Here is a 24,801-nt window from a genome sequence, read left to right as displayed (position 1 = left end):
ATTTAAATAGGTAAATATCTTAGTCAGTTTGGGTTGCTGTAACAGAATATGATAGATGTGGTGGCTTATAAACAACATAAATTTATTTCTCACAGTTAGAGAGGCTGAGAAATCTAAGACTAAGTCACCAGCAGATTTGGTGTCTGATGAGGGGGTGGGTCCTGGTTCATAGATAGCTGTCTTTTGGTTGTAACGTCACATGGAGAAATGGGCAAGGAAGTTCTCTGGGATCTCTTTTATAAGGGCACTAATCCCATTCATGAGGGCTCTACTAACATGATCTAATCACCTCCCGAAGGCCCCACCTCCAAATACCATCACATTTGGGGGATAGCATTTGAACACATAATTTGGGGAATACCGACATTTAGTCTATAGCAGTAAATGGCAATATAAAGTAAATAAACAGGTTTACAGTTGTGTTGCATTATATTAATACACATTTTCTAGTATTAAACCATCCTTGTACGCCTAAATTTGAATTCCAAATCATTGGGTTAGGTGATTTCTTGGTAACTGTGGAATTTATTTTGTTGTTGTTATTCTTAAGAGTATTTTAACTGTTCATGAGAGATACTGTTTAATTATTTTATCCTTTTATATTACATTTATCAAGAGTTGGTATCAGAGTTATACTTGCTTTATAAAATGAACTGGAAAGGAAGCCACTCTTTTCAGTGCTTTTATATATATTCTTAACTTGGGCTCCATTTTACCAGATTTTTTTTTTTTTTTTTTTTAAAGATGCTCACTAATAAAACTGTCTGGTTATGGAAACTTTAATACAAATTAAAAAAATGTTTAAAGTATCTTGCAAAAACATGATGTATTTAACCTATTACCATTTTTAAAGTCATTAAGATTCATTTACCCAGTACATGTTTATTTTAATGAAACATGTAATCAGATTTTTAGGATAGTATTCTCTGTATTTAAAACAATTTTTGCATTTTCTACAAGTTTTTCACTTTAAATTTTACATTTTACCAGTTTTAGTTTTTATCACATTTGCCATTCTTTTCTATATTATAGGTTATTTGTTTAAAAATGAACTCTTGTATATATTTATAAGTTTTTGCTGCTTTACGTTTCTAATTGTCTTTTAATATTTAATTAGTATTGCCCGTAATTTGCTTATATATGTTTTATTTTACCATTTCTAAATTCTTGACCTAAATAATTATTTTAAAATTTTTACATGCAAATAACTATAGCTGTGCATCTTCTTTTGAGTTAATTTTGGTATTTTTCTTTTAAAAAAGGAGTAATTTAAAGGACATTATATTTAAATATTTATAGGAAGGTTATAGTGGGGGTGGTGGTTGCCGTGTTTTAACTTTCCCATAATTTCTAACCTTATTGAATGGTGAGTAAATAATGTAATTTCTACTTTTAAAATATATTGAGGCTCTTTTTGTGGTCTGTGATCTTAGATATAATCCTTTATTTTTTCATTTGCAATGGAAACTTGAAAGAAAGATATACTCTCACGAATTTTTGTATATATGTATTAAAAAATCTTACAAATTATAATGCTCAAATTATATCCTTTAAACTTTTTATCTAATCAGTCATAACTGAGAAGCATGCTTAAATTTCTTCTAATTATAATTTTACTTTGAATGAATAATGGATCATTATCATAAACACATGACTGTATATTATGAATACATTTTTGCTTTTTAAATGTTGTTATTATATAACTCAGTGAACAAAGAATTATTGCTGCTATACATTCATTGACTATTTTGCCTTTTATCATTAAATATTTTTATTGTTTTCCATGTGAAATCTTTTCTCTCAAAGTCTACTTTATCTGAAATCAGTGTTGTTGCTACCCCAAATCTTTGATTTTTTCTTTATTATTTATTTATTAATAATTATTAATTTATTTATTTTTCCTTTTATTGTGTATATTTTTACATTGTTAAACTTCAAGGAATAGTTTGCATATTTCCTGGAAATAGAATAGAGTTTGATTTTTGTTTGTGGTTTTGTTTTAATTTTTCTTTTTTTTTTTGTAAATTTATGATCTAACCTTTGAAGTCATGTAGAAATACTTGGTATACTGTATTGGTTGTATCAGTCACAGGCATGCCCGGATTCAAAGATATAGAAAGAGACATAGCCCTATCTTGATGAGAATATGTCAACCTATTTGGGGACCATGTATAAAACTGCCACTCATGGCAATTACATATTAGGTGGGAGGCATTTGAGGAGAGACTTGGAAGAAATGAGGAGGAACCATTCTGCTGAGAAAAAAAGCATTCCAATGTGAGAATACGGGTTGTGCAGAAACCTTGAATCAGAATCATGTGAATATGTTCTTAGAAGAGCTTGATGGAAGCCATTGTAGCTGGAACAGAATGAGGAAGGGAAGATGATACCAGAAAAATAAAGGAGAGAAGAAATATTATGGAGTCAGGGTCATATAGGCCATTTTAAGGACTTTGGCTGTTTCTCAAACTGAGATGAGAGCCATTGAAATATTTTAAGCCGAAAAATGGTATGATCTGAATTATGTTTGCAAGATGCCTTTACCTGTCATATACATGTATTAAAATTTAACTCTATGCACCATAGATATGTATAATCAATACGTTTCAATTAAAAAATAAATAAATTCCTTAAAAAAAAAAAAAGAGTATCTGAAGGGGATCAATGGTAGAAGCTGAGAGACCAGTTAGGAACTTTTGCAACAATCTGATGAGAAAATGAGTGTGTCTTAGACTAGGATGGTCATGTTGGAAATACTCACATGTGTTTGGAATCTGGACACTTTGAGTAGAGCCTACAGGAATTTTGAATGCTATTTTTTTAGTTTACTCAATGTTAGGGATGTAGAATGCTTTTTCTTCCCCTTGCCCTTAGCAATTTTCATTATTTAGATCCGTAACTAGGAATATGAAATGTAATTATTAAAATAATATTATTACTTATTTTATTTTTCTTTGCAATTATAGTTTAACAATATTATTTTGGTGAACAATCTAAAATATGTAAAATGAACTTCGCAATAAACCGAATCAGTTGTCTCCTTCCAGGATTTTGCTTCACCACTTCCTACTTCTTATTCATTTTGATTATATTTTTCTATTATGTACCCATATGGCTTTGGGTAAATTTATATTGGAAGGACAAATCAGTGCCATATATGCAGATGCCATAGCTTTGCATTTGGGTAAAGACAACCTGATAGGTATGACCTGATTGGTCACATTCTTATTCTCTTTAAAGTTCCATGTCTTCTCATAATGCTAACAGAGCAGAAGAAAAGTTTAGTGTAAACCTAATGTAATCTATTTTTAAGGAATATTTTCACTCCATGTGTATATATATATATATATATATATATATATATATATATATATATATATATATAGAGAGAGAGAGAGAGAGAGAGAGAGAGAGAGAGAGAGAGAGAGAGAGGTAGGATGTTTTCTTTATTTTTAATTCAGGAGTTTGGCTAATTTCTTCTAAATATGGATAACTCTCCCTTGTTAACCCCAGTGCCACCAGAATCTCGTTAGTCCTTTTATTATTCATACTTTAGTTATAGCTTTAATTGTTGTTTCAGATCAAGTTGCTCTTGTTTCTTTCTCTGGTACACAAATTATTCTTCAGTAGAAGCTCTCATTTCTGGCAGTCCTGTCTGCCTTCTTCTCTGTCATTATTTTATCTTGTTCCCCTCTCCAGGGCCCCCAGTCAATTACTGCTTGAATTTTTCGGTATGTCAGTTTTCTTCTCCATGGATTCCACTGTAAAATTCTGCTCTTGCATCTCAGTTTTCTTATAAACCTAATCTCAGCTATCTCCCATGTTGCCATATGAGCCTATTTGTCATTGTAACTTTTATCTCTTATTTCCTAAATGATGTGGCTTGCTACATATTGTTCAGAGTTAAGTAGTTTAAAGCAATTTTAAAAATTTTTCTCCTAGTTCGACAGTCAAAATTTTTTTAATGATATCCTCTCCTCCTGAGACTTCACCCTGATGTTCTTTTCATCAGGATGATTTTTAAATGATTTTTTTCTGTTATATTTCCCTAACTTTTTACTAGAAGGTAGTGATATTTATCCAAAATTAAGGTGTGATATAAAAAAGAAAAGACATTTTTCCCCCCCCGATAGTTTGTTTATTTGCCTTTGAGAAGATAGCTGAGCCATTTTCTTGGATCTGCACTGGAAATCAGGTTGACCTGCATAGCTCCTCTCCTTAGCCAGCCAGCACTTACGGGAATAGCTCAACTTAGTCAAGGTGGACGGATGCCTATTGCATCCTTTCTGACTCGAGGTATGGGACAGATCACAATCCTCAGCGTGCACTTATGGAGGGGTGGTGAGGTAGTGGCCAGAATGAGTGTTGTTTTTTAAATTGTACACATTGCTGCTCTCTAGGTGGGGATTTTGAAGGAAAGCTGTCTTTTATTTGGAAATTAATATTCAATGGAATGTTGGTATGGTGCAGGTTGCTTATTAGTAGTTTCCCGTTTTGTTGTAAAATTCTTCTCCATTGCTCCCCAAACTTCATTAAAATCACATTCTACTAAATAGCAATGAAATAGGAAAGGGAAGGAAAGAAAAAGGGCTGAGTTCATTCATGGAGGGAAGCAGCAGAGGAAGAGAAGCAGCCCAGGAAACCCAAGTGACTAAGACGTGAGCCACTTGGGGTACAAATTGATTCTAGCACCCACAGTTTTACTGTCTGCCCCCCTCAAGGGTTTTCTTGAGAGAGCTTTGCCCCTAATGCCTCTTGTTCTTGTTTTGTGGCTTCTGTCTCCTAAGAGTTTAGCTATGTAAGGTTTGTGGGAATGGCCAGTATCTGGCCCTTGGAAAGCAGGACTGGAGCTGCAAAGAACAACTGTCCCTTCTTCTCTGGGACACTCTAGGAGTCTGACTACAGGGCAGTTTGGGACAGCCTACTACTATCTTATATGATTTTCACATTGAGGAAATTCTTCTGTCTCATAAAATAAAATATGGACAATTTAACTTCATTTTACTGATAGTAAAAAATCCCTCCTAGATTATTCTGCATATTGAGTGTCAATTTTAGTAATCATTGTTGTTTAAGTTTATGTTGTTTGTTCTGTTTTACTAATTTCTTTTTCTTTCTTTTTAATGAAAATCTTGATGGGACTTCATTACAGACTACCATCCAGATGCTACTTAAAACTGGACCAAATCAACATCAAAGTGAAATTATACACTCACGGGATTTGTTACTTGAGTCTGGAATGTTTAGGGATGGCACTTGTAATTTTTGTGTGGGAAAGATAAAACCATTCCTTGAAAATTATTTTTTAGTTGACTTTTGTATCAGTCATATGTTCATTCAGATAACAAATATTCATTGAGCTCTCACGGTCCAAGCATTTTGCCAAGCCCTGGAACTAAAGGATGATTAAAACAGGCACACTGCTTGATCTCAAGGAATGTGTAGGTAAGAAGGGAGTTACAGGCATTAAACAAAGCTTTGCATAATTAATTACTTAATTACAATAATGATAAGTACATCCTGGAAAATAAAGTGTTATCAAGCAATAGGTGGAATGAGTGTAAGTAACCTAGCAGAGATACCATAGCTTGGGGATTGTATTAGTTTCCTGTGGCTGCTATAATAAATTGCCACCAACTGAGCAACTTAAAACCACAGAAATTTCTCCTCACAGTTCTGGAGATCAGAAGTGTCTGTATCAGAGCCAAAATGAGTGTCAATAGAACCAGCCTCCCTCTAATGGCTCTAGGGGAGAATCCATTGCTTGGCTCCTCCAGCTTCTGGCATTCCTGGGCTTGTGGCAGCATTGCTCCTATCTCTGTCTCCATGGGCCGATTTCCTACTCCTTTTCTGTCTATAAAAAAAATTACCTCTGCCTCCCTCTTAAACGGATACAAGTGATTGTATTTAGGGCCCGCCCAGGTAATCCTGGATAATCTCCCCATTTTTAAGACCCTTAATCTAGTCACATCTGCAAAAATCCTTTTTAAGCTTAGAGTACAGCTGACCAGGGAAAGGGTCCAAAGGGATAGAACTTTCCATGCAGAGAGAATAGTGTGTGTAAATTCTGAAAGACCTGGCAGAAATCATTTAAGAACTGAAAGGGGTGGGGTGGGGGGGTGGATTATAGAGGGTGAGGGAGAGATTGGCCAAATTTACCCCTAGGTGTGGAATCTCTAAATCATCTCAACCAGAGACATCCATTCTATTTGAACTCTAGAGTTCTTCAGAAATCTTGTGTATGCATACTTTGCTTTTAATATACTGTCAGCCAAGTATGTTCGTAGCGTAGCTGCAGCCATTAGGAATAGTTTTATGCTATTAAATCCAGCTGTTTTGTGTATGACTGGGTTTGCCAAGAAATAGCTGGAGAAACAATTTTCTCGTATGTACAAGTGGACGCAAATTAAATTTTGTTACATGTGTTTATTGTCTCGGGACTACTTGGTGGTAGGAATTTGACAGCCGCGTAGTTAAGGTGAGGTGTGAACAGAAAGCTTAGTTATCTCCTCACCTCCTTCTCCTCTTTCTTCTTCATAATAATTATAATTTGAAACCTATCAATTTTTGTTTTGTGATTCACAGACTGCAAAATGAAATTGTTGCATAGGACTTTAAATAAGAATTGGAGACAAGATTGAAACTTGTTATGCTCAAATTCTAATTGTTTTTCAAATACCAATTACAACAGGGGTACTTTAATTGAGAAAAAGTTACTTAGAAATCTTTTCAAATATCAAATTTCTTTTATGGACAAAAAAACTCAGCTTATTTGCTATTGAAAGTAAAGTAAATATGGGAAGAGAGTGTTTTATTTATATGTGTGTTTGTGTATGTACATGTGTATATATGTATTTGTGTGTGTGTGTAAATATATATTTAATTCATTTAATTCTTATGTTATTATTCCTGGGATTTAGGTATCCTAACTAATTCATTTGGTAAAGTCTAAAGTGAGAGCAGACAGAAAGGCATGAATATAATAAATGCTACAAAAACCAGAGCTGTTAATTCATTGGTCGGGAATTCATCTTCAATCAAAAACACATGGACCACAGATCCAGGCCATCCAATTCATAAAACATCAGTGATGGGCCTGAATGAAAGCCTAAAAGTTACATCTGTAAAATCATTTTCTTTATTAAAAAAATACAAATTTGCAAAAGTTAGGAAAGGAAAAAGAAATGACCTCATTAAATGTGGGATCAATGATCTGTTAGAAAATATTTAACTAACTGTCTGTTAAAATATATCTTACCTTATGACTGCTGTTCTCCTGCTCATTGATATGTTTGTTTATTGGTAAACTGCTCACGGTGTTGCTCCTATTTGCTGTGTAGTGTAGTGGGACTCTCCAACCTCTGCTTTGTGATTTATCTCAAGCCAATTTAACACTGATATTCTTTTTCTACATCACTTCAGTACATTACCCAGAGAATATATTCTCTATGGGGATGGAATAAAGTATCAATTAAAAACAAAAATAAATTCAGGGAAATATTAACCATTTGCTCTTCTAAGTTCTCAAAGATTAAATTTTTCTCCGAGTCAGATAACTAGGTCCCGATAGAATAACAACACGCAGACAATGTAATATTATATAATTTCACATCATGTGGCAGCTTTCAAGAAAATATCTTTTAAGAAAAGAGTTAAAAGACAACCAACAGAGTGGGAGAAAATATTTGCAAAATATATATCTGACAAAGGATTAATATCCAGAATATATAAGGAACTCAAACAACTGTACAAGAAGAAAACAAGCAACCCAATTAAAAAATGGGCAAAAGAGCTAAATAGGCATTTCTCTAAGGAAGATATCCAAATGGCCAACAGACATATGAAAAAATGCTCAACATCACTCAGCATCCGGGAAATGCAAATCAAAACCACATTGAGATACCATCTAACTCCAGTTAGGATGGCTAAAATCCAAAAGACTCTGAACGATAAATGCTGGCGAGGCTGCGGAGAAAAAGGAACTCTCATACATTGTTGGTGGGACTGCAAAATGGTGCAGCCTCTATGGAAAATGGTATGGAGGTTCCTCAAACAATTGCAGATAGATCTACCATACGACCCAGCTATCCCACTGTTGGGAATATACCCAGAGGAATGGAAATCATCAAGTCGAAGGTATACCTGTTTCCCAATGTTTATCGCAGCACTCTTTACAATAGCCAAGAGTTGGAACCAGCCCAAATGCCCATCATCAGATGAGTGGATACGGAAAATGTGGTACATCTACACAATGGAATACTACTCAGCTATAAAAACGAATGAAATACTGCCATTTGCAACAACATGGATGGACCTCGAGAGAATTATATGAAGTGAAACAAGTCAGGCACAGAAAGAGAAATACCACATGTTCTCACTTATTGGTGGGAGCTAAAAATTAATATATAAATTCACACATACACACACACACACACACACACACAAACCGGGGGGGGGGGAAGAAGATATAACAACCACAATTATTTGAAGTTGATACGACAAGCAAACAGAAAGGACATTGTTGGGGGGGGAGGGGGGGAGGGAGAAGGGAGGGAGGTTTTGGTGATGGGGAGCAATAATCAGCCACAATGTATATCGACAAAATAAAATTTAAAAAAAAAAAAAAAAAAAAAAAAAAGAAAAGGTCATATGTATTTACATCTTTAAAAGTTTTGAAATTGCTATTGAAGATTATTTTTTATTATATTGTTCATTGTTTATCACTTAAAGACTCATGAGTTCTGCTTTAGAGTTTACCAAAAAATAGCTCCTGACATACCCAGAGAGGATTTTCATTAACCAGTAAGGCCAATTTGAATTCTAGTTTTCCATTCGGCTTTCAGTAACAAGAGGCTTAGGGCTATTTTAGGCTGAAGGGTAGTGTCTCCTTGCCTAGGTCTCCTTATATAATTGTCACCTCTTTCCCTTCATTATTTTGTCATTTTGTCCTTGTTTTTATAGTGTCTGTGTCTTTTATTATAAGATGTCTCAAAGGCTTTTCTGGAAATATACAGGGCATAACTACAAAATGATGAAATAAACATACTTCATTTTGTTTTAAAAGATGCTTGGGTTGGACTAGGTGACCTCTAAGGTCCTTTTCAGCTCTGAATTTATGTTACTGTCATCAAAGAAAGACAAAAAAATATATTAGGCTATAGGCCAAGAGATGAATGCCAAGTACTATATTCCTGCTATAGGTATATTTCTTCTTGAAGGCAGAGTGCTAGATTCAGCAACCAGCTAAGGACCCTCACAGTTTTATGTTGACAAAACAAGAGAACTGATTGCTAAATAAATAAAATCTTTTGAGGCATTTATATAAATTTGGACAACTATATGCCAAGCCTAATGAGTGTAGCTAATTAATGAAATTAGTCACATTTGAATATTGTCACAGTCTTGCTTTCACATTAGCATTGAGTGTGATTAAAATTTATTCTGTGTGCCTGTATGGTTCCCTACAGCATACAGCTGTCAACACCTTCATAATAAACTAGCTCTTCAGTGCTTTCAAAAACTTTTAGATTCAGTGCAGGTGGTTGGTTGGGCCTCTGTTTTAGAGGAGAACAAATCATTTTTAAAGGTATCATTCTTGGATGTGTGTGTGAATTTAGGACATAAAAATTGTCCATAGTATTATTTTTGCTAAAAGTTAGAAATCATTGAAAACAGAAAATGCTAGGTACTGCATACTAATAATTTCCAAAGCTGATTAAAATATTTATCTTAATGCCAACTGAATTGGAATAGAAACAAATGTTAAAAACCAAGTTATAATTTAAGAGATGTACTTGTGAGATATAAATATTATTTTATAGTAATAAATTTTTTCTTGTGGAAAAATAGAATATAATTTTGATGATGTTTAAGAGAAAGTTTGTTTTTATTCATGCAGCTTCCAGACTTTTGTTTTTAGAATGTTCTGTGTAGTGGGTTGAATAGAGTGACCCCAAAATTCATGTCCACCAGGAACTTCAGAATGTGACTTTATTTGGTAAAAGTTTCTTTACAGATGTAATTAACGTGAGTACTGAGATGAGGTCATCCTTGATTAGAGTGTCCCCTATTGTCAATGTAAGTGTCCTTAGAAGAGACATAAAAGGACATACAGACACACAGAAAAGAAGGTCATGGGAAGAGGGAGGCAGAAATTGGAGTGATGCAGGTACAAATCAAAGAATGCCGAGGACTGCTGTGAGCCACCAAAAGCTAGGCAGAGGCAAGAGAGGATTCTTCCCTAGGGTCCCTGCTAACACCTTGATTTCAGATGTCTAAGCTTCAGAACTATGAGAGAATATACTCCTGTCACCTTAACCCACCACATTTGTGGTAATTTGTTATGGTGGCCCTAGGAAGCGAGTACACTCTGTAAATCAGATGTTAATTGTGATTTTATTACATATTGATAGGAAGTACCTGGGTGTTTCATTTGCATGGTATATTGATAATCTTAGAATTATTGTATCTTGTAACTAATTTTAAAGTATTTTTTGGATGTTGGTAGTTTTGTTTTAATCTGAAATTTAATTAATGTTGGTGTCAACTACATTTGGAAAAATACAGAAAAGCTATGTAAGATTGTAGGAACTTTTGGGATTTTGTACTGTCTCTATTAAGAGCTTGGTTGAATTAAATTTATAGCCTAAATCATTTGACTCCTTTTTTGGCTCAAAACAATATGTGATTTATTAGTACTCAGATCATAGTTATTCCCTAAATAGCATTTTACTTTTGTCTATTGGTATCAAACAATGAAGCAATGGAGGAAATCGGTGTAAAGTTGTGATTATCAACCATCACAAATCCATGAAAGGTTAGTTTGATCTTAGGAGAGTTTAATTTTGAAATGAGTGGCTAGAAAATGCAAGTTAGCATAACATTTCAAAATTCATGTAGCAGTATGTCCAATTGATTGATTATAGTTAGGAATGATCATTTTAAATTTAGAAGTCACTTTGAATCAAATGAGGGTAATTATAAAATAAACAGAAGATTTATTATTACTTGCTTTGAATTTTTAATTAAAAAATTTCAAACTGTAAAAACAGAGCTTTAACTATAACAAAGGTATTTATCCTTTCTTGGTAAGGTTGGGGAGATGGGTTAGGAAGAAGCCTCAGGAAAGTACTGTTTTTACCTAAGGGAAATTTCATTTGCAATACTTTATTAGGTAGTCAATGTTTCTTTCTTTCTTTCTTTCTTTCTTTTTTTTTAATAATGATGGCTTCCTAAATCCTACTGATTTTGCATGTTCTGTCACTAGTTTTTCATGTAGAAATATTATCTTTCAGGTTCACATAGATGCTTATTTTATGAAATGTCATGAAACTGCTTACTTGTGATTCACCTGGTTACATTGGCATGCATAGATGGTTGCCTTGCCAAATGAAGACTTAGTGTGAAGAGTGATTAATATCCATTCTTTAATGAGTTCTTGTTTTCTAAGTCTTTTTAAACATGTTTTTATTTAATTTATTGCAGTGACATACCAAGCATGACATACAAAGCATGACATTACCTTATAAAAATAATGTTAATTACTTTTATTCATAAAATATCACAAAATATGATATCTTCAATAGGAAGTTAGTTATATATTAATAACCATAAGGACCATAGTAAAGTCTCTATTAATTCTATTTATTTTGACTTCATTAAGTTCAGAAACATAGGTTTCAAATTTAGACATTATTTAGATATAATTATAATGCCAGTTAGATAGTAGAGATTAGCTTAAAAATGCTTTTGTGGCTCAACACTGGAACTGAGATGGTGGAATCACAAAAGGTTTAATCATTTTGAATTGATTCTACAGATGTCTCCATTCTCTAAATCCCCTGTAAGCCTCCCATCTACCACGAAAGGTTATTCCCATAAACCTGGCACATAAAATCAATCATAGGACTCCTTTCTGTTCTGAGATTTCAGAGATTAGGACCTTCAGTAATAGAGGAAAAGGGCTATATAGAAGCCAAATGTACACAAAACAGCACTCAGGAGTGGTATCAAGTGTCACCCAAGTGTTCGAGTAAAACTTTTGAGTACAAAAAACAAATCTCTAGTACCCACTTTCATATTTGCTACCATAACTAGGAGGGGAGGTCCAGAAACGGTTTGAAAGGAAAATTTGTTTTCTTGCAGAAGGGATTTACTGATAAGTACTTAAAACATACTTTCCAGACCTCCTCTTAACCCATGACAACAACATATTTATCAGAGCCAAAGATAAAACCGGTGTTTATCTCCTGGAAATTAGGAGACTCGGGACTCTGGAAATGGAAGGAATTTTAATATCCAACCACATATCCAAATCATACAAAAAAGTAATGAACAAGCAAATAAATCAATAATGACAACAATAACAACCACAACATGGTCCCCATTCTCAGTCTTTAATCCATTATAGAGATAGTAAAAAGAGAAAGATCAGGTGTTTTCCTCATCTGTTATCAATGATCATGTTCTCACATCTGTTCCAGTGAGGTTATCACAGACGTCGAAGACAGACCCTTTCAACTGATTTGTAATGAATTCCAGGGTCAGATTCCAGATATTTTCCACCACCCCCAAAATTATATAAGTGCACATCAAAATACTATACTTTTGGTGTAAATATGAGCCTAATTTTATTGCAAAAAGCGAAATTAATATCAGCCAATAGGGCATGCCATCAGTTTCAAACAGGAAACGTTAATAAAGTCAGGAGAAATGACTTCCTAGGGACATACCGTATATAGATTAATTAGCACTTCCTTTTATTATTTCATAGGTTCAACAAAGAGGGAACCAAAATCTTCTTAATCACTATTTTAAAACATTTTTGTAGAATTTAAATATATCAGTGCTTTCCTTTTTTCCTTGTTAATGAAAAATGACTCGTGGTTGGGGAGTGAGTTTTCCTGTTCAACCTCTGTCATCCATTCCCAGCCCGGCTTAGAAAAAATAAGCACAGATCGTGGGTCTCTTACTTCTCTAACAAAAAATTTGCCTCTCTCTCTTTTTTGTGTTTTGTTCCTTCCTTCTCACTGAAATGTGAACAATCTTTCACGTCAAACCTCTGTAGGGATTCTTCAAATGTTTATCCATTACTTGTATTTTTAGGAGGAAAAGGAGTAATTAATGATTTATTAAAATTTCATAATGAGAGAAACTCCAATAGAAAGTCTTTGTTAGAAAAAAATTTTAATTTAGAAACCGTATTTTTTTGCATGTAAATTAAGATCTGTGGAGAATAAGTTTTTATATTAAACTAGGATCCTAAATTACTCATTTAGTGATTACAGAATCATTTAGCCCATGTTAAGAAAAACTGTGTGGATCCTTTATTTATCCATGATTTAATGAAAATGTGTCTGTTGTAAGCATATTAAGAAAAAGAGCAAAACGAGTTTTCAGTGTATATGTTTTATTTAGGTTGAAAATCTATACATACTCATACAGTAAAATGCCCAAATCTTAACTGTACAACTTAATACATATTTTTTAAACAAAATGAGCCTCCTGTGTAACCAGGACCCAAATCAAGAAGCATGATATTGCTCCTTCTAGACACTGTCTCCTAGGGTAGCTCTTATGGTCATTTGTAGCATAATTGATTATTTTTTGAAATTTTAATAAATGAAATTATAGGGTATGTTTCATATCTTGCTTCTTTCATTCAATATTTAATTTACAATTTGTCAGTCTTTTTGAATACAGTTGTAATTCATTCATTCTCATTGCTGTGTGGTGTTTTATTATGACAAGTATACTATCATTTATTCGCTCATACTAATGCTTACAGACATTTGAGTTGTGTCTAGTTTGGGGTTATTTTAAACAGTGCTTTTCTGAGCATTCTTGTACCTTTCTTTTGGTGAGCATTGTTTAGCTTTAGCATACATTTCAAATAGTGGTTTACACTGCCATCCACAATGGGAGAGTTCAGAATGCTCCACATCCTTTTTCATTTAAACCATTATATGTATAGACAGAGAGAGAGTGTTTATATAGCACTGCTGCATTGTGGTTCTTTTTAGCCTTACAAAAATAGAAAAGAATAATTGATTTTATTGTAGTATATTCCATTTGAAGTATTTTAAATGTCCTACTTTGCAGTACTTTTCTTTATTTAAATGATATATAAGGATACTGAGCCTGAAATATTCAATAATACAGTAGTTTGGAATGAAATTCTTCATCAATTATAATTCTGATAAATTTTATCTAAATCTTTAAAATTATTTAACTGTGTTATTAACTGTGATAATTAAGAACTAAAGTGGAAGGTAAGCAATCCCTCAGAAACAACATTCCTGCACCTTAAAAGAAGTTTTTCAGGTCTGTAAATAAACCAAGATGTGAATCAATTAATAACTTAATTGAAATTAAGAGATGAGTCTCAGTTTTCGTTGCCTGCATTATGTCTGTGTTTCTAGAGAAACATGGGAAAACTGTATGGCAAATTTGCAGTCTGTTAGTTTATTCTCACCCTGCCAACAACCATTATTTCACTGTTTAGCTGGCAGCATGCAACTGTGTGTTGAGATTTTTGAAAGAATATTGTTTATTCCTCTTAAGTATAAACAATGAAGTTTTTGTAAATTTTGTCATTAGAAAAAAAATGAACACTTTGCACCAAGCTAATTGTATATCTACTTATATTAGTTGGTTTCAGGAGTTTTCATTAATAATTGAGTGACTGTATTTTGGAGCTCACACTCTCTGGGTTCAAATTCTTGCTCACACTGTATAAATGGTGTGGCCTTGGGAAGTTACTTAACTTGTCAGATCTCAGATTCCCAAACTGTAGAATGGAAATAACTATGATATGAACATAATATGATGTGTTAGTCTGGATCTTCCACTAGGTAGATGTTGAAAGGTGTTAAACACAAGAGGATTTTATTAAGAGAAATCTCTATGAGAGCAAATGGTGAGATTGCTGGGTAGGGCTGGAAGAACTGTTGGCTGTGAAGCAGGTCTGAACTTGTGTATTAATCCATTTCTGTTGCTTATAATAAAATACATGGAACAGGGTAATTTGTAAGAAAATGAAATTTGTTGCTTACAGTATTGGAGACTGGGAAGTCAAGGGAACACATCTGGTGAAGTGACTCTATAGCAATGCAGGGTGTCATGTGGTGAGAATGGTGGAGCAGAGAAAGAGAGAGCTCCTCATGTGCTCTCCTTCTAAAGCCCTCAGAACTGTGCCCACAACCACCATTGAACGATCAACTTCTTATTCCATTTACTAGGGCATGGTCCTCAAATCTAATCACCTCTCGAAGGCCTTGCCTTTCAATTACCGTCATAGGATTTCCCACCCTCTTAACACTGTCACAGTGGGGGTTAAGTTTCTAATACATGTACTCTGGAGAGCACAAATGCAACCCACAGAACCCTGAGAGAAGGAGAGAGAAATGGAAGGTTAAGTGAAAGCATTTTAGCATGATGTGTAGTCTAAGGAAGGTTTAACAAGGGCTTCAGGAAATCCTGAGCCAAAATTGGCACTAGAGAAGCCTTATGTGTCCCAGTGATGGACGTGCTTTAGCAACCCTGCTCACACAGTCATTGACTGCGGGGTAAGGGGGCAGATGCAGAAATAGATTCTGAGTGAAGCAGCAGGTGAACTTTGTCAGTTAAGCTTTCTGTACATTGAGGTCTATGAGGCACATACTCATGGTCATCTATCATGAAGATGAATTGACAAACTCCACATAGTAATTAAAACGATGTCTGAATCATAGTTATGTGTTTATACATTTATTTATTCATATAATTTATCATCATTATTAATATTCAACTCATTCATGAAGGAGCCACATGTGCAATCTACTTGGAATATTGGGAGAGTCAAGAATAATGTAACAGTGCTACAGAGAATTTGAGATTTTCATTATATATAGATACTTGTTCCTTCAAAAATAAAGAATATTTTTATACATTAACAACTTAAGTATAATTGTTTTCCTCCTACTTTTGTTATTGGTATATACTGCCAAATCTCTAATGGATACTGGAATACCTAACTCTAAACCCCTCTATGCCTGCACAAAAATGTGGGTTCAAGGTTGCTTTAAAAAATCAAAAGATTTATTAATATTATTTGCATCATGATCAATTAATATTATCCATGTCAAAGAGGTCCATCATTTATTACTATTTGAAAGACTTAGTTAGGAATTGTTTGATACACTTTTTAAAACTGGTCATTGGGAGTACATCATCTTGGAAAGAATTGGATATTCATATGGTCATATTCTCCACAGTGGAGCCTTCTTTTATCTTTTCAAAGATTTTCCATTATCGTAAAAAATTCACAGTGCATGTGGATAGTTGTGATACTCTGTTCATAAAGAGGAAAGGCAAATCACGTTAAAATAATGTGAACATTCTTGGTGAAAATTTTGGAGGCTAGTTTATTATGATATTTAAGGTAAGCAAACAAATTACTGAGACTCTAAGACACACTCAGTGTGTCGCCTCCTATTTCCTACTTTCCCACATTTGTACTCTCCACTTTGTAAGTAGAGGCCTAGTTCTGCTTCCATGTGTGTATTATTCACGTGCCTCTGCCATTTCCCCTGCTAGGACGTCATCCTTTACCCTGGAGTTCTCATTAACCGCACCATCAAAGACATGTTCTTACCTTAATACCTCAAGGGCCACCTAAAGTTACAACTTTTCCTTTAGTTTTCCCAAATGTCTGAGTCCCAATGGACTTCTTTATATTCTGAATGTCTATTGCCTGTGCTATCCTTACCTCACACTTGGCATATACAATTTCTCCTAGCTACTCCCATAGCGTTGCATTTTAACTGTTCACTTGTCTTTATGCTACACTATACTGTCAGGAAAATAAGGGTATTTATGTTGCTAGAACCTATTAGGTGTTTTAAAAATATAGTACTATGTAATGAATGAATGCACAAATGAATGAGTTCGATATATTCCCAGGTAGATAATTAGCATTATGAGGACTATAATCGAGTCTTTCACCTTTTTATAAGCCTAGTTACCTATTACAGAACTTTGAATAGAGTAGGCACTTAATTCCTCTTTGTGACTGACGAATTTAAATATTTTTATGACTATAAATTGACATTATTTGATTATCATTTGGGGAGGGTAATGAACTTTCAAATGGCTTTCCCCATCTGTGAAATCACTCTCTTACATACAACATGATTTACTAGATCCTTGTTTAGGTGAACCTCGATGAAAGCAGATTAACTGACAAAAGATTTTGCAGATTTTAGTTCTTTATAAAATTAATGATTTTGCCTTGTACCAGACAGCTGCCAATAAATAAATAAATAAATAAATAAATAAATAAATAAATGAAATAATTTTGATTTGTGCAGTTAAAATACACACATATTTAAAATATGTAGCACAGTATTTTAAAATTCATTATTGGGACTCATCTACATACTGCACAAAATGAAATAAATTGGCTCAGTGAGATATATATATATATATATATATATATATATATTGGTAAATAGTATTAAAAAACAAATAACTTTTGAATGGGTCCATTGAGAGAAAAACATTATTTGTAGGAAAGTCTATATTTTTAAGATAAGAATTTAACATTTTGCCTGGAAACACACTGCAACTGTACCAGTTTATATTCCAAGAAAAAGTATATTGGTGTATGCTCTCAAAGGACAAAATTCTGAACTCACATCTGTTCTAGTAGTTGTGGCAGATCATGCACTGACTGAGTTACTAAGTCATTTCTCTTTCACTTTTCACTTTGTTAGCTATACGCAGCACGTGTTTGGAAATGGAATCAAAGCCCAATCTGGAAATCCTGAAGTCAAAATTAAAGGAACTGATCCTGTGATAAATCAGATTATTGATAAACTGAAGCATGTTATTCAGGTAAGTGTTGATCTTCTATTTATTGGTATACTCAATAGTAAGTCATAAGTGATTATTTTCCATTATATTTGATAACTTTATTAATTCTATCTGATAACCCTACCTATAATGGAGTATTGCGATAAAGTATTTGTATGTGGGGTTTTGGAAATATTTAGCTGAGTGATTTTCATATAGATACAATGTGCAGCCGTGTCTTACTGGGTGGACAAAATCTGTGAAAATCAAGCTGTAGCCTCAGCATTTCAATAATGAGAATCTCAGGTTATCCTTCATCCTCAATGAATGAGCTTTTAACATGGGAACTACTATGAACATTAAAGAAAATACCTATCAGAGCAAAGAGCATGGAGGTGTCTTTCAGGTAATATTCTGGACCTTGCTGCGGGCTTTGTCAAATTTTTAATAAAAGTTAAGCCATAAATAAATAGTATGCATTTTCAGCATTTATATTAATGGTTGTTTATGGAATATTTGTGTTTTATCTTTAGTAATATTATTTAATTAAGTGAGTGTATACTTTAATGTTTTAATGCATGATATATGGAGCATGAAGATATCTATGAAAACAATATTTCATTGAAATATTTTATTAATTGGAAGCAAATGTTATGTTACATGTTGAAATACCACTCTCCATTCTGCATCTATTGGTGTAATAACTATTTTTTTAAGTATCAGTCATTTTATAATAACTTATGTGTGCATATATTTTCATTATTTTCTAAGCAAAACTTTGTATCGATAATTGATATTTATTTCTAGTACTGTGTCAGGAACAATACCTAAATAGTAATGAGCTATTATTGCATATGAAGTATGCAAGAATCTGAAGTATACTGCTTGTAATTGTTCTGCAAAGCTTAAGTTTATGTGGAGCCAGTTCTTAGGATTTCATTTTCATGAAAGTCTCTATATCTCCAAGAAAGGAGAGGTGAGGAGGACATGGGGCTGGTGTCCAGCACTGTAGACTTTCCCCTTCCAGGAGGCAATAATGGCTCTTCTGCTTATTCCACCACTGGTGCTTTGAGAAAACAAAGTTCTCACTTTGGGTAGCAAAACCAAAACTTAGATCCATTGAAAAAAGTATAAGAGAAAAGTGATATCACGACTCCTGGTGAGTTAAACCTCACAACCTCTTGTGAGTTAATTCCCTCAAAGAGAAACCTCCAAGGTAAAGTAAATAGGTGCCTCATGCTTCTAGTGGGCCAAGTACTAAGACAGTTCTTGGGCTGAATATTCTTGAGAATGAGTCAGGAGCTGAAGTGACAGTGAAGGAGAGATCAGAGAGAGCAGTGGGAGCTGGACATAATGGCCAAGGTCAGCGTGGAGAAAACCTGTTGTCCTCAGAAGTGCTGATAATAAGTTCATCCATGAATGTCACCCAGGCACTTGTAAAAAGGGAAGTCATTCTTCCTACCACATGTTCTTTTAATTAGAATTTTTTCTTTTCCATAGTAAGAAAAACAAAGAGTACCTCCAGGTGAAACTGATCTAAACTCAGTGAGACGCTAATGAGGGTTCAAGACAACTTAGGATATTAATTCTTGAATTTCTAGTGGTTCAATAAGTGATTTGTTAGGAACTAGATAAGCAAACTAGATTTCTAAGTACATGCTGATGTATATGTATCCTAGTTAGGGTTCTCCAGGGAAGAGACTCTGGGACAGAGATTTGTGTGCCAGAGATTTATGGCAGAGTGTCCCTGCAATAAGTAAGGGAGTAGAAGAAGTAGGATTGTACAGAGGGAGCAATAGAACTGCACTATAGTTGTAACAGAACCCAGTAGGAACTGTGGATCTGGGAGAGCCCTTTCAGGTTGTCCTGAATTGAGACAAGGAGGTGTGTCTGTATTCCTTTGCAATTGACCAGTCATTGAATGAGGGCTACTGGGGTGGCAGTGGGGTTATGTTAACAGCTATTAGTTCCCGTCAGCTGTGAGTTATCAGCAGCCAACAACATCATGTGGAGCTGGAGGAATGAGAATCTTGGTCTAGGTGGCACTACACAGCAGCAGCATCCACTGTAATATGATATGCAGATCTGGATTATTTGAAAACTCTGGTGCTCAATTGATAATAAAATCAAAAGAACTTCAGTGTTAATCAGTTCCTCTCATTGAGATGCAGCAAAATTTTTTTGGGCCCCAAAGTAAAGTTAGTATTCCTCAGAAAGTCCAGGAAGGAAAGATAGAAAGATAAATTTTGGTGTATATTTATTCTGTCTCATTCCTTCATAATTTTTTGGTTGTAGGAAGGTGTATAAAATGTGTAATATATTAGTACAATAGCACATGAGTATAGTTTGTAAATACATAAATATACATATCAATTGAGCATGCATTCAAACTGGTTTTATGGGATATGTATGTGATGAAAACAAAATGGAAACCCTGTTATAGGTAATAAAGATGGAGTTGCTATATAGGAAGAAGTGTGTAGTTGTAAGAAAACATATTCACAAAGGAATACTAGACACCCAAAGTATAAAGGTCTATAAAAACCCTTAGGAGGAGGGTTCACTGATTTGTTGCCCATTCAACATAACATTCCCCCTTTCTTGTTTCACAGGTTTCAAAGCCATAGGTTTCAAGGTGGCAGAGGGAAATAATCCTACTTTTCTTTTTTAGCTCCTGTGTTAAATTGAATCCCGTTCTTTCATCTTTTTAAGAGTGTGCAGATCTCCATTTATTCATACTTAAGTTTCATTCTAGGGTTACAGGAAGATATCAAATACAACACTACCTTTGAGGTCTGTCCTTTTAAAGATAACTAGGATGGTATGATTGAAATTTAGATTTTTATAGAGGATAGCAGATAGTCATATCTCATACAAGTGTCACTACTAAAGTATTCACCTTTAATGTTTAAGAACATGCTCTTTCATAAACCAGCTCTTCTGGAGATGAAGCAAATTTTTTATTTTGCCAGACTTCTGACTGCTAATAGTATGTGTGTGATCTGGAGGGGGTGGCAATTATACTGTGCAATTTCAAGGGGTAAGTACCAGGACCCACCACAATGTCAGCTATGAAAAGATTTCAAAAATTGTCTTTCATAAGTGAGAATTTATTAATTTGGGAGCAGTGTGAGCTAGAGAGGAAGTAGGCGTAGCAATATTGAGCCTTTTTTTTTTTTTTGGCAGCTGGCTGGTATGGGGATCCAAACCCTTGACCTTGGTGTTACAAGGCTGCGTTCTAACAAACAGCGCTAACTGGCCAGCCCAAACGTAGCAACATATTTCAGAATATAATCTGTAGATTTAGATGAGCACTTAGCAGTCTTTGAATGCAATTTAGTATTTTTTTTTATTGTAAGGGACATTAACTGCATCTCCCTACTTTGTACTATGAAAAATGCTATCTCTCATCATAGGGATAAACAAATGTTTCTTTTGTCCTGTTTTCTCCCATGTATGAGTTTTGAGAAATAAGCCAGCCATGATTATTAGCAAAAATTGCCTCCATGCATTAGTCCCAAAACACCGTTTTTGGCCTGCCATTGATTCGAACCTCTTTTTTTACCTGTAGCCTTTGCAACTATTGTCACTAAACATGAAGGTAGAGATTTTACTTTGAAAATATCACTTTTTAATGTGTTAATTAATGTATTCAAAATATGCAACAAATACTTGAGGTCCTAATATGAGCCTGGTTCTGTACAAGGCACTGAGGTCAAAGGGATAACCAAAGCAGACACAACCCTGCTCTCATGAGATTTACATTATAAGAAAAAGTAAATGAACAAATACAATAATGGTGGCTGACAAATATTATAAGAAAACAAAACAGGATGACCTAGGAAAAGACATTTTAGAACAATGTGCTACTGAAGGATACTCAAAGGGGAATGTTTGAGTTGATACTGAATGAGTAGAAGTAGGACTCGTGAGAAAATCTGAGAACTGTTTGGGCTAGAAGGAAGAAGTGCAAAGGCCGTGGGGCAAGATACATTAATTTTATTAAGAGAACAGAAAGCCATGTGGCTAGAACAGAGTGAGCAAAGAGAAGAGATAGGCATAAACCATATTTTGGGGAGTCAGATAAGCTCTAGTAAGGAGTTTTATTTTATCCTAAGTTGAATGGGAAGCCAGTTAAAGCCTGTAGGCAGAGGATGATACAATTTTATAAAGATAATTTTGATTCCACTAAGTATATGCTGATGTATATGTATCTTAGTTAGGGTTCTCCAGGGAAGAAACTCAGGGACAGAGATTTGTTTGCCAGGGATTTATGGCAGAATGGAAAATGGACCTAGGGGAGGAAAATGAAAGAAGAAATTAACACAGACAGAAGACCATGATGATTGGAACTAGAATAAAAAGAGTAGAAAATATGAGAAGTGGATAGATTCAGATAAATATTGGAAGCGGAGTTATCAGTATTTGTCGATGGATTCGAAATTGGACAGATAGAGAAGAAGAACAATAGTAAGGTCTGGTGGGATGATAATGGCATTAAGTGAAAACAGGAATTCCCGGAGAGGAGCAGGACTGGGGGTGAGTCTTTGGGGTTGATTGGAAATCAGAAGTTCTGCTAACTCAGAGATGCCTGTGAGACATTCAAGAGGAATGTCCAGAATTCAGCGGAGACCACGGAATTGGAGGTGTATACTTGTGAGCATCAGCATACAGATAGTATTTAAGTCATGAGATTGTATGAAGTCACCATCTTTCCTTTAGAGTGGAAATTTGCACCAAAACTATTAGTGGAGAATATGACAGCAAAATTATAAGAAAAATGTGTATCACAAAAATCTATAAGTGGAGAAAACATTTTATTGACTATTTAGTAACTTGTGGATATTTGGATGGCTGATCTAGGACAGAAAAGGTATTTAGTAACAGTAACTTTTTCTTACTGCAAGAATAACCAATTATCATTAAAGGGAATTGAATTTTCTTATTTCAGGAAATTGACAGAAAGATTGGAAAATAAATACTTATGCCACGAATAAAACGGCAAAAAACCTATAGAAAATAAACTGTCTAGACGTTTTTCTATACTTAAGTCTACAAATTAATTTAACTTTTTAAAAAATACAAAATTGGGATCATAGGGTACATTTGGTCTTGTGACCTGAACTATTCATCTGACAACACATAACAAACACATAAATATTCTACCATGTGGTTGTTAGTGTTTGCATATTATTCTGTCATATGGAAAGATTATAATTTTACATAATCTAATCACCTAAAGGTAGATACTTTAGATTGTTACCAGTTTTTTATGATAATAAAGACTGCTAATATGAATATTAGTAGACGTGAAATCTTTTCTGTATCCTTTTTTTCCTTGTGATTTATTTCAGATGTTATAACCAAAAATCTATTCATTAATAACTAAGTATTTTGATAAACATGCCCAATTTCTCTCTAAGAAAACTATAGCAATTTACACATGAAACAAACAGAAAGGGTCAGCTCTCCCTGTGCATTAAGTGTGCGGTGGAGCTGGAGCTCAGGGCAAGAGAAGGAGAAACCTGTGGAGTTTATGAAGGCAGGAGAAGCCACTATGAGAGAAAGAAAGGATCACTCCAATCATTTGGAGCCCCAGCCACTTCAAGGGTGGCCTTGGTGAGCACACAGAGCAAGAGATGGCAAAAGCCACAGCTGTTCTTTTCATATGAAGTTGCTTGGAGGCTGCAGGGGACAACAGGGCTTTGGTGGCCCCCGGGCCAGTAAGACTACTAACAGGGTTCCCGTGGACCCACACAGGAGCAAGGGGCCACAGACAACTCAAAAAAGGAGCAACTCAGAGGCCAGTGAGTCATTGCAAGGGACTAGTGCATGGCCCATCCCATGAGAAGTGTTTGGAGTACAGGCGGTAGGGAGAACGGCCCACTAGGGGAATATTGGGGCACAACATGGACAGCTGATCTGCCCTCCCATCAACACAGGACCATCAGTGTAGACTGATTAGGAATATAAAACTGTAGGGGGTGCAGTTTGCTGAAAAGACTCAGGCCCAGGCCAGAGTCTCCACACAACCCAGGTGTACTGGACCTCACAAGACCCAGAAGTGCTTACAAGGTCAACAATTAAAACCTGAGCTGTGCAAAAAGCCTTCTCCAAAGAATCAGGAGCAAAGCAGCAATTTAGCTCAACCACAGGGCTCAAGTGCTGGTTCCTAAAGGAAGTTCCCCCATTTTAGAAGTAAGCAAAGTGTAACAAATTAGTTCCAGTGCAGAGTTTAAGTGGTGGGGATAGCTAATAATCCAACACGGAAGTGAAAGAAAACACAAAACACTCACAGATCAGAGATAGAGTTCTGATATTAACCAGTAAAGGTATAACACCACCAAAGAACACCTATAAACCCTAGAAGGGCCAGAAGCCCCCTGGAATTCCAAGCCAGGGTGTGGGGGAAGTCAAGGGCCTTATCCATGCCTCCCCAATGTTTGCATCCAGCCCAATGATGACCACTGAGCCACCACTGGAAGCACCCCAGGCTCCTGAGCTGGGGTAGTGGAAGGCCAAGGACCTCAGCTAGACCCTCCTACATCGACATTCAGCCCAGTGATGACCATCAAGCCACCTATGAAAGCATCCCAGGCTCCCAACCCAGGCTGGAGGGGACCAAGGGCCTCTGCCATGCCCCCCTGAAGTCACATCCAGCCCAGCCAGGACTAAATCACCGCTAGAAGCCCTCTGGTCTCCCCTGACATAATGAAAGGGGTGCCACAGGCCTTGACCATCCCCCCTCCCCCCAACTGCTCCACAACATCTTAGAATGTAAAATAATAATAATAATAATGATAGTGATGATGATAATAATAATAATTAATAAATTATTAAAATGCAAAAAAAAGGGTGTGTGTGTGTGGATGGGAGCTTGGAAGTGACCAGGAGACATTGTTGGTATGGAACATCACGGGATTCTGGAGGTCCAGGTAGCAATCCTTCAGAAATCTTAGCCTGAGCTGA

The 24,801-nt window shown here is 35.1% G+C and overlaps 1 protein-coding gene across 1 annotated transcript in view; it reads left to right on the top strand.

Moving 5' to 3' along the window:
- GPC5 (glypican 5) overlaps positions 1–24,801 on the top strand; it is a 729,429-nt gene that overhangs the window by 465,962 nt on the left and 238,666 nt on the right. Inside the window, exon 6 of the mRNA XM_063101519.1 lies at positions 17,754–17,874. Within this exon, the coding sequence (XP_062957589.1) occupies positions 17,754–17,874 (121 nt within the window). The remainder of the gene's footprint in view (positions 1–17,753; positions 17,875–24,801) is intronic.

Source organism: Cynocephalus volans, chromosome 7 (genome assembly GCF_027409185.1).
Source record: "Cynocephalus volans isolate mCynVol1 chromosome 7, mCynVol1.pri, whole genome shotgun sequence".
Lineage (NCBI taxonomy): Eukaryota > Metazoa > Chordata > Mammalia > Dermoptera > Cynocephalidae > Cynocephalus > Cynocephalus volans.
The sequence above is the reverse complement of the archived record's forward strand: the minus strand, read 5'-3'. Positions and strand labels throughout refer to the sequence as shown.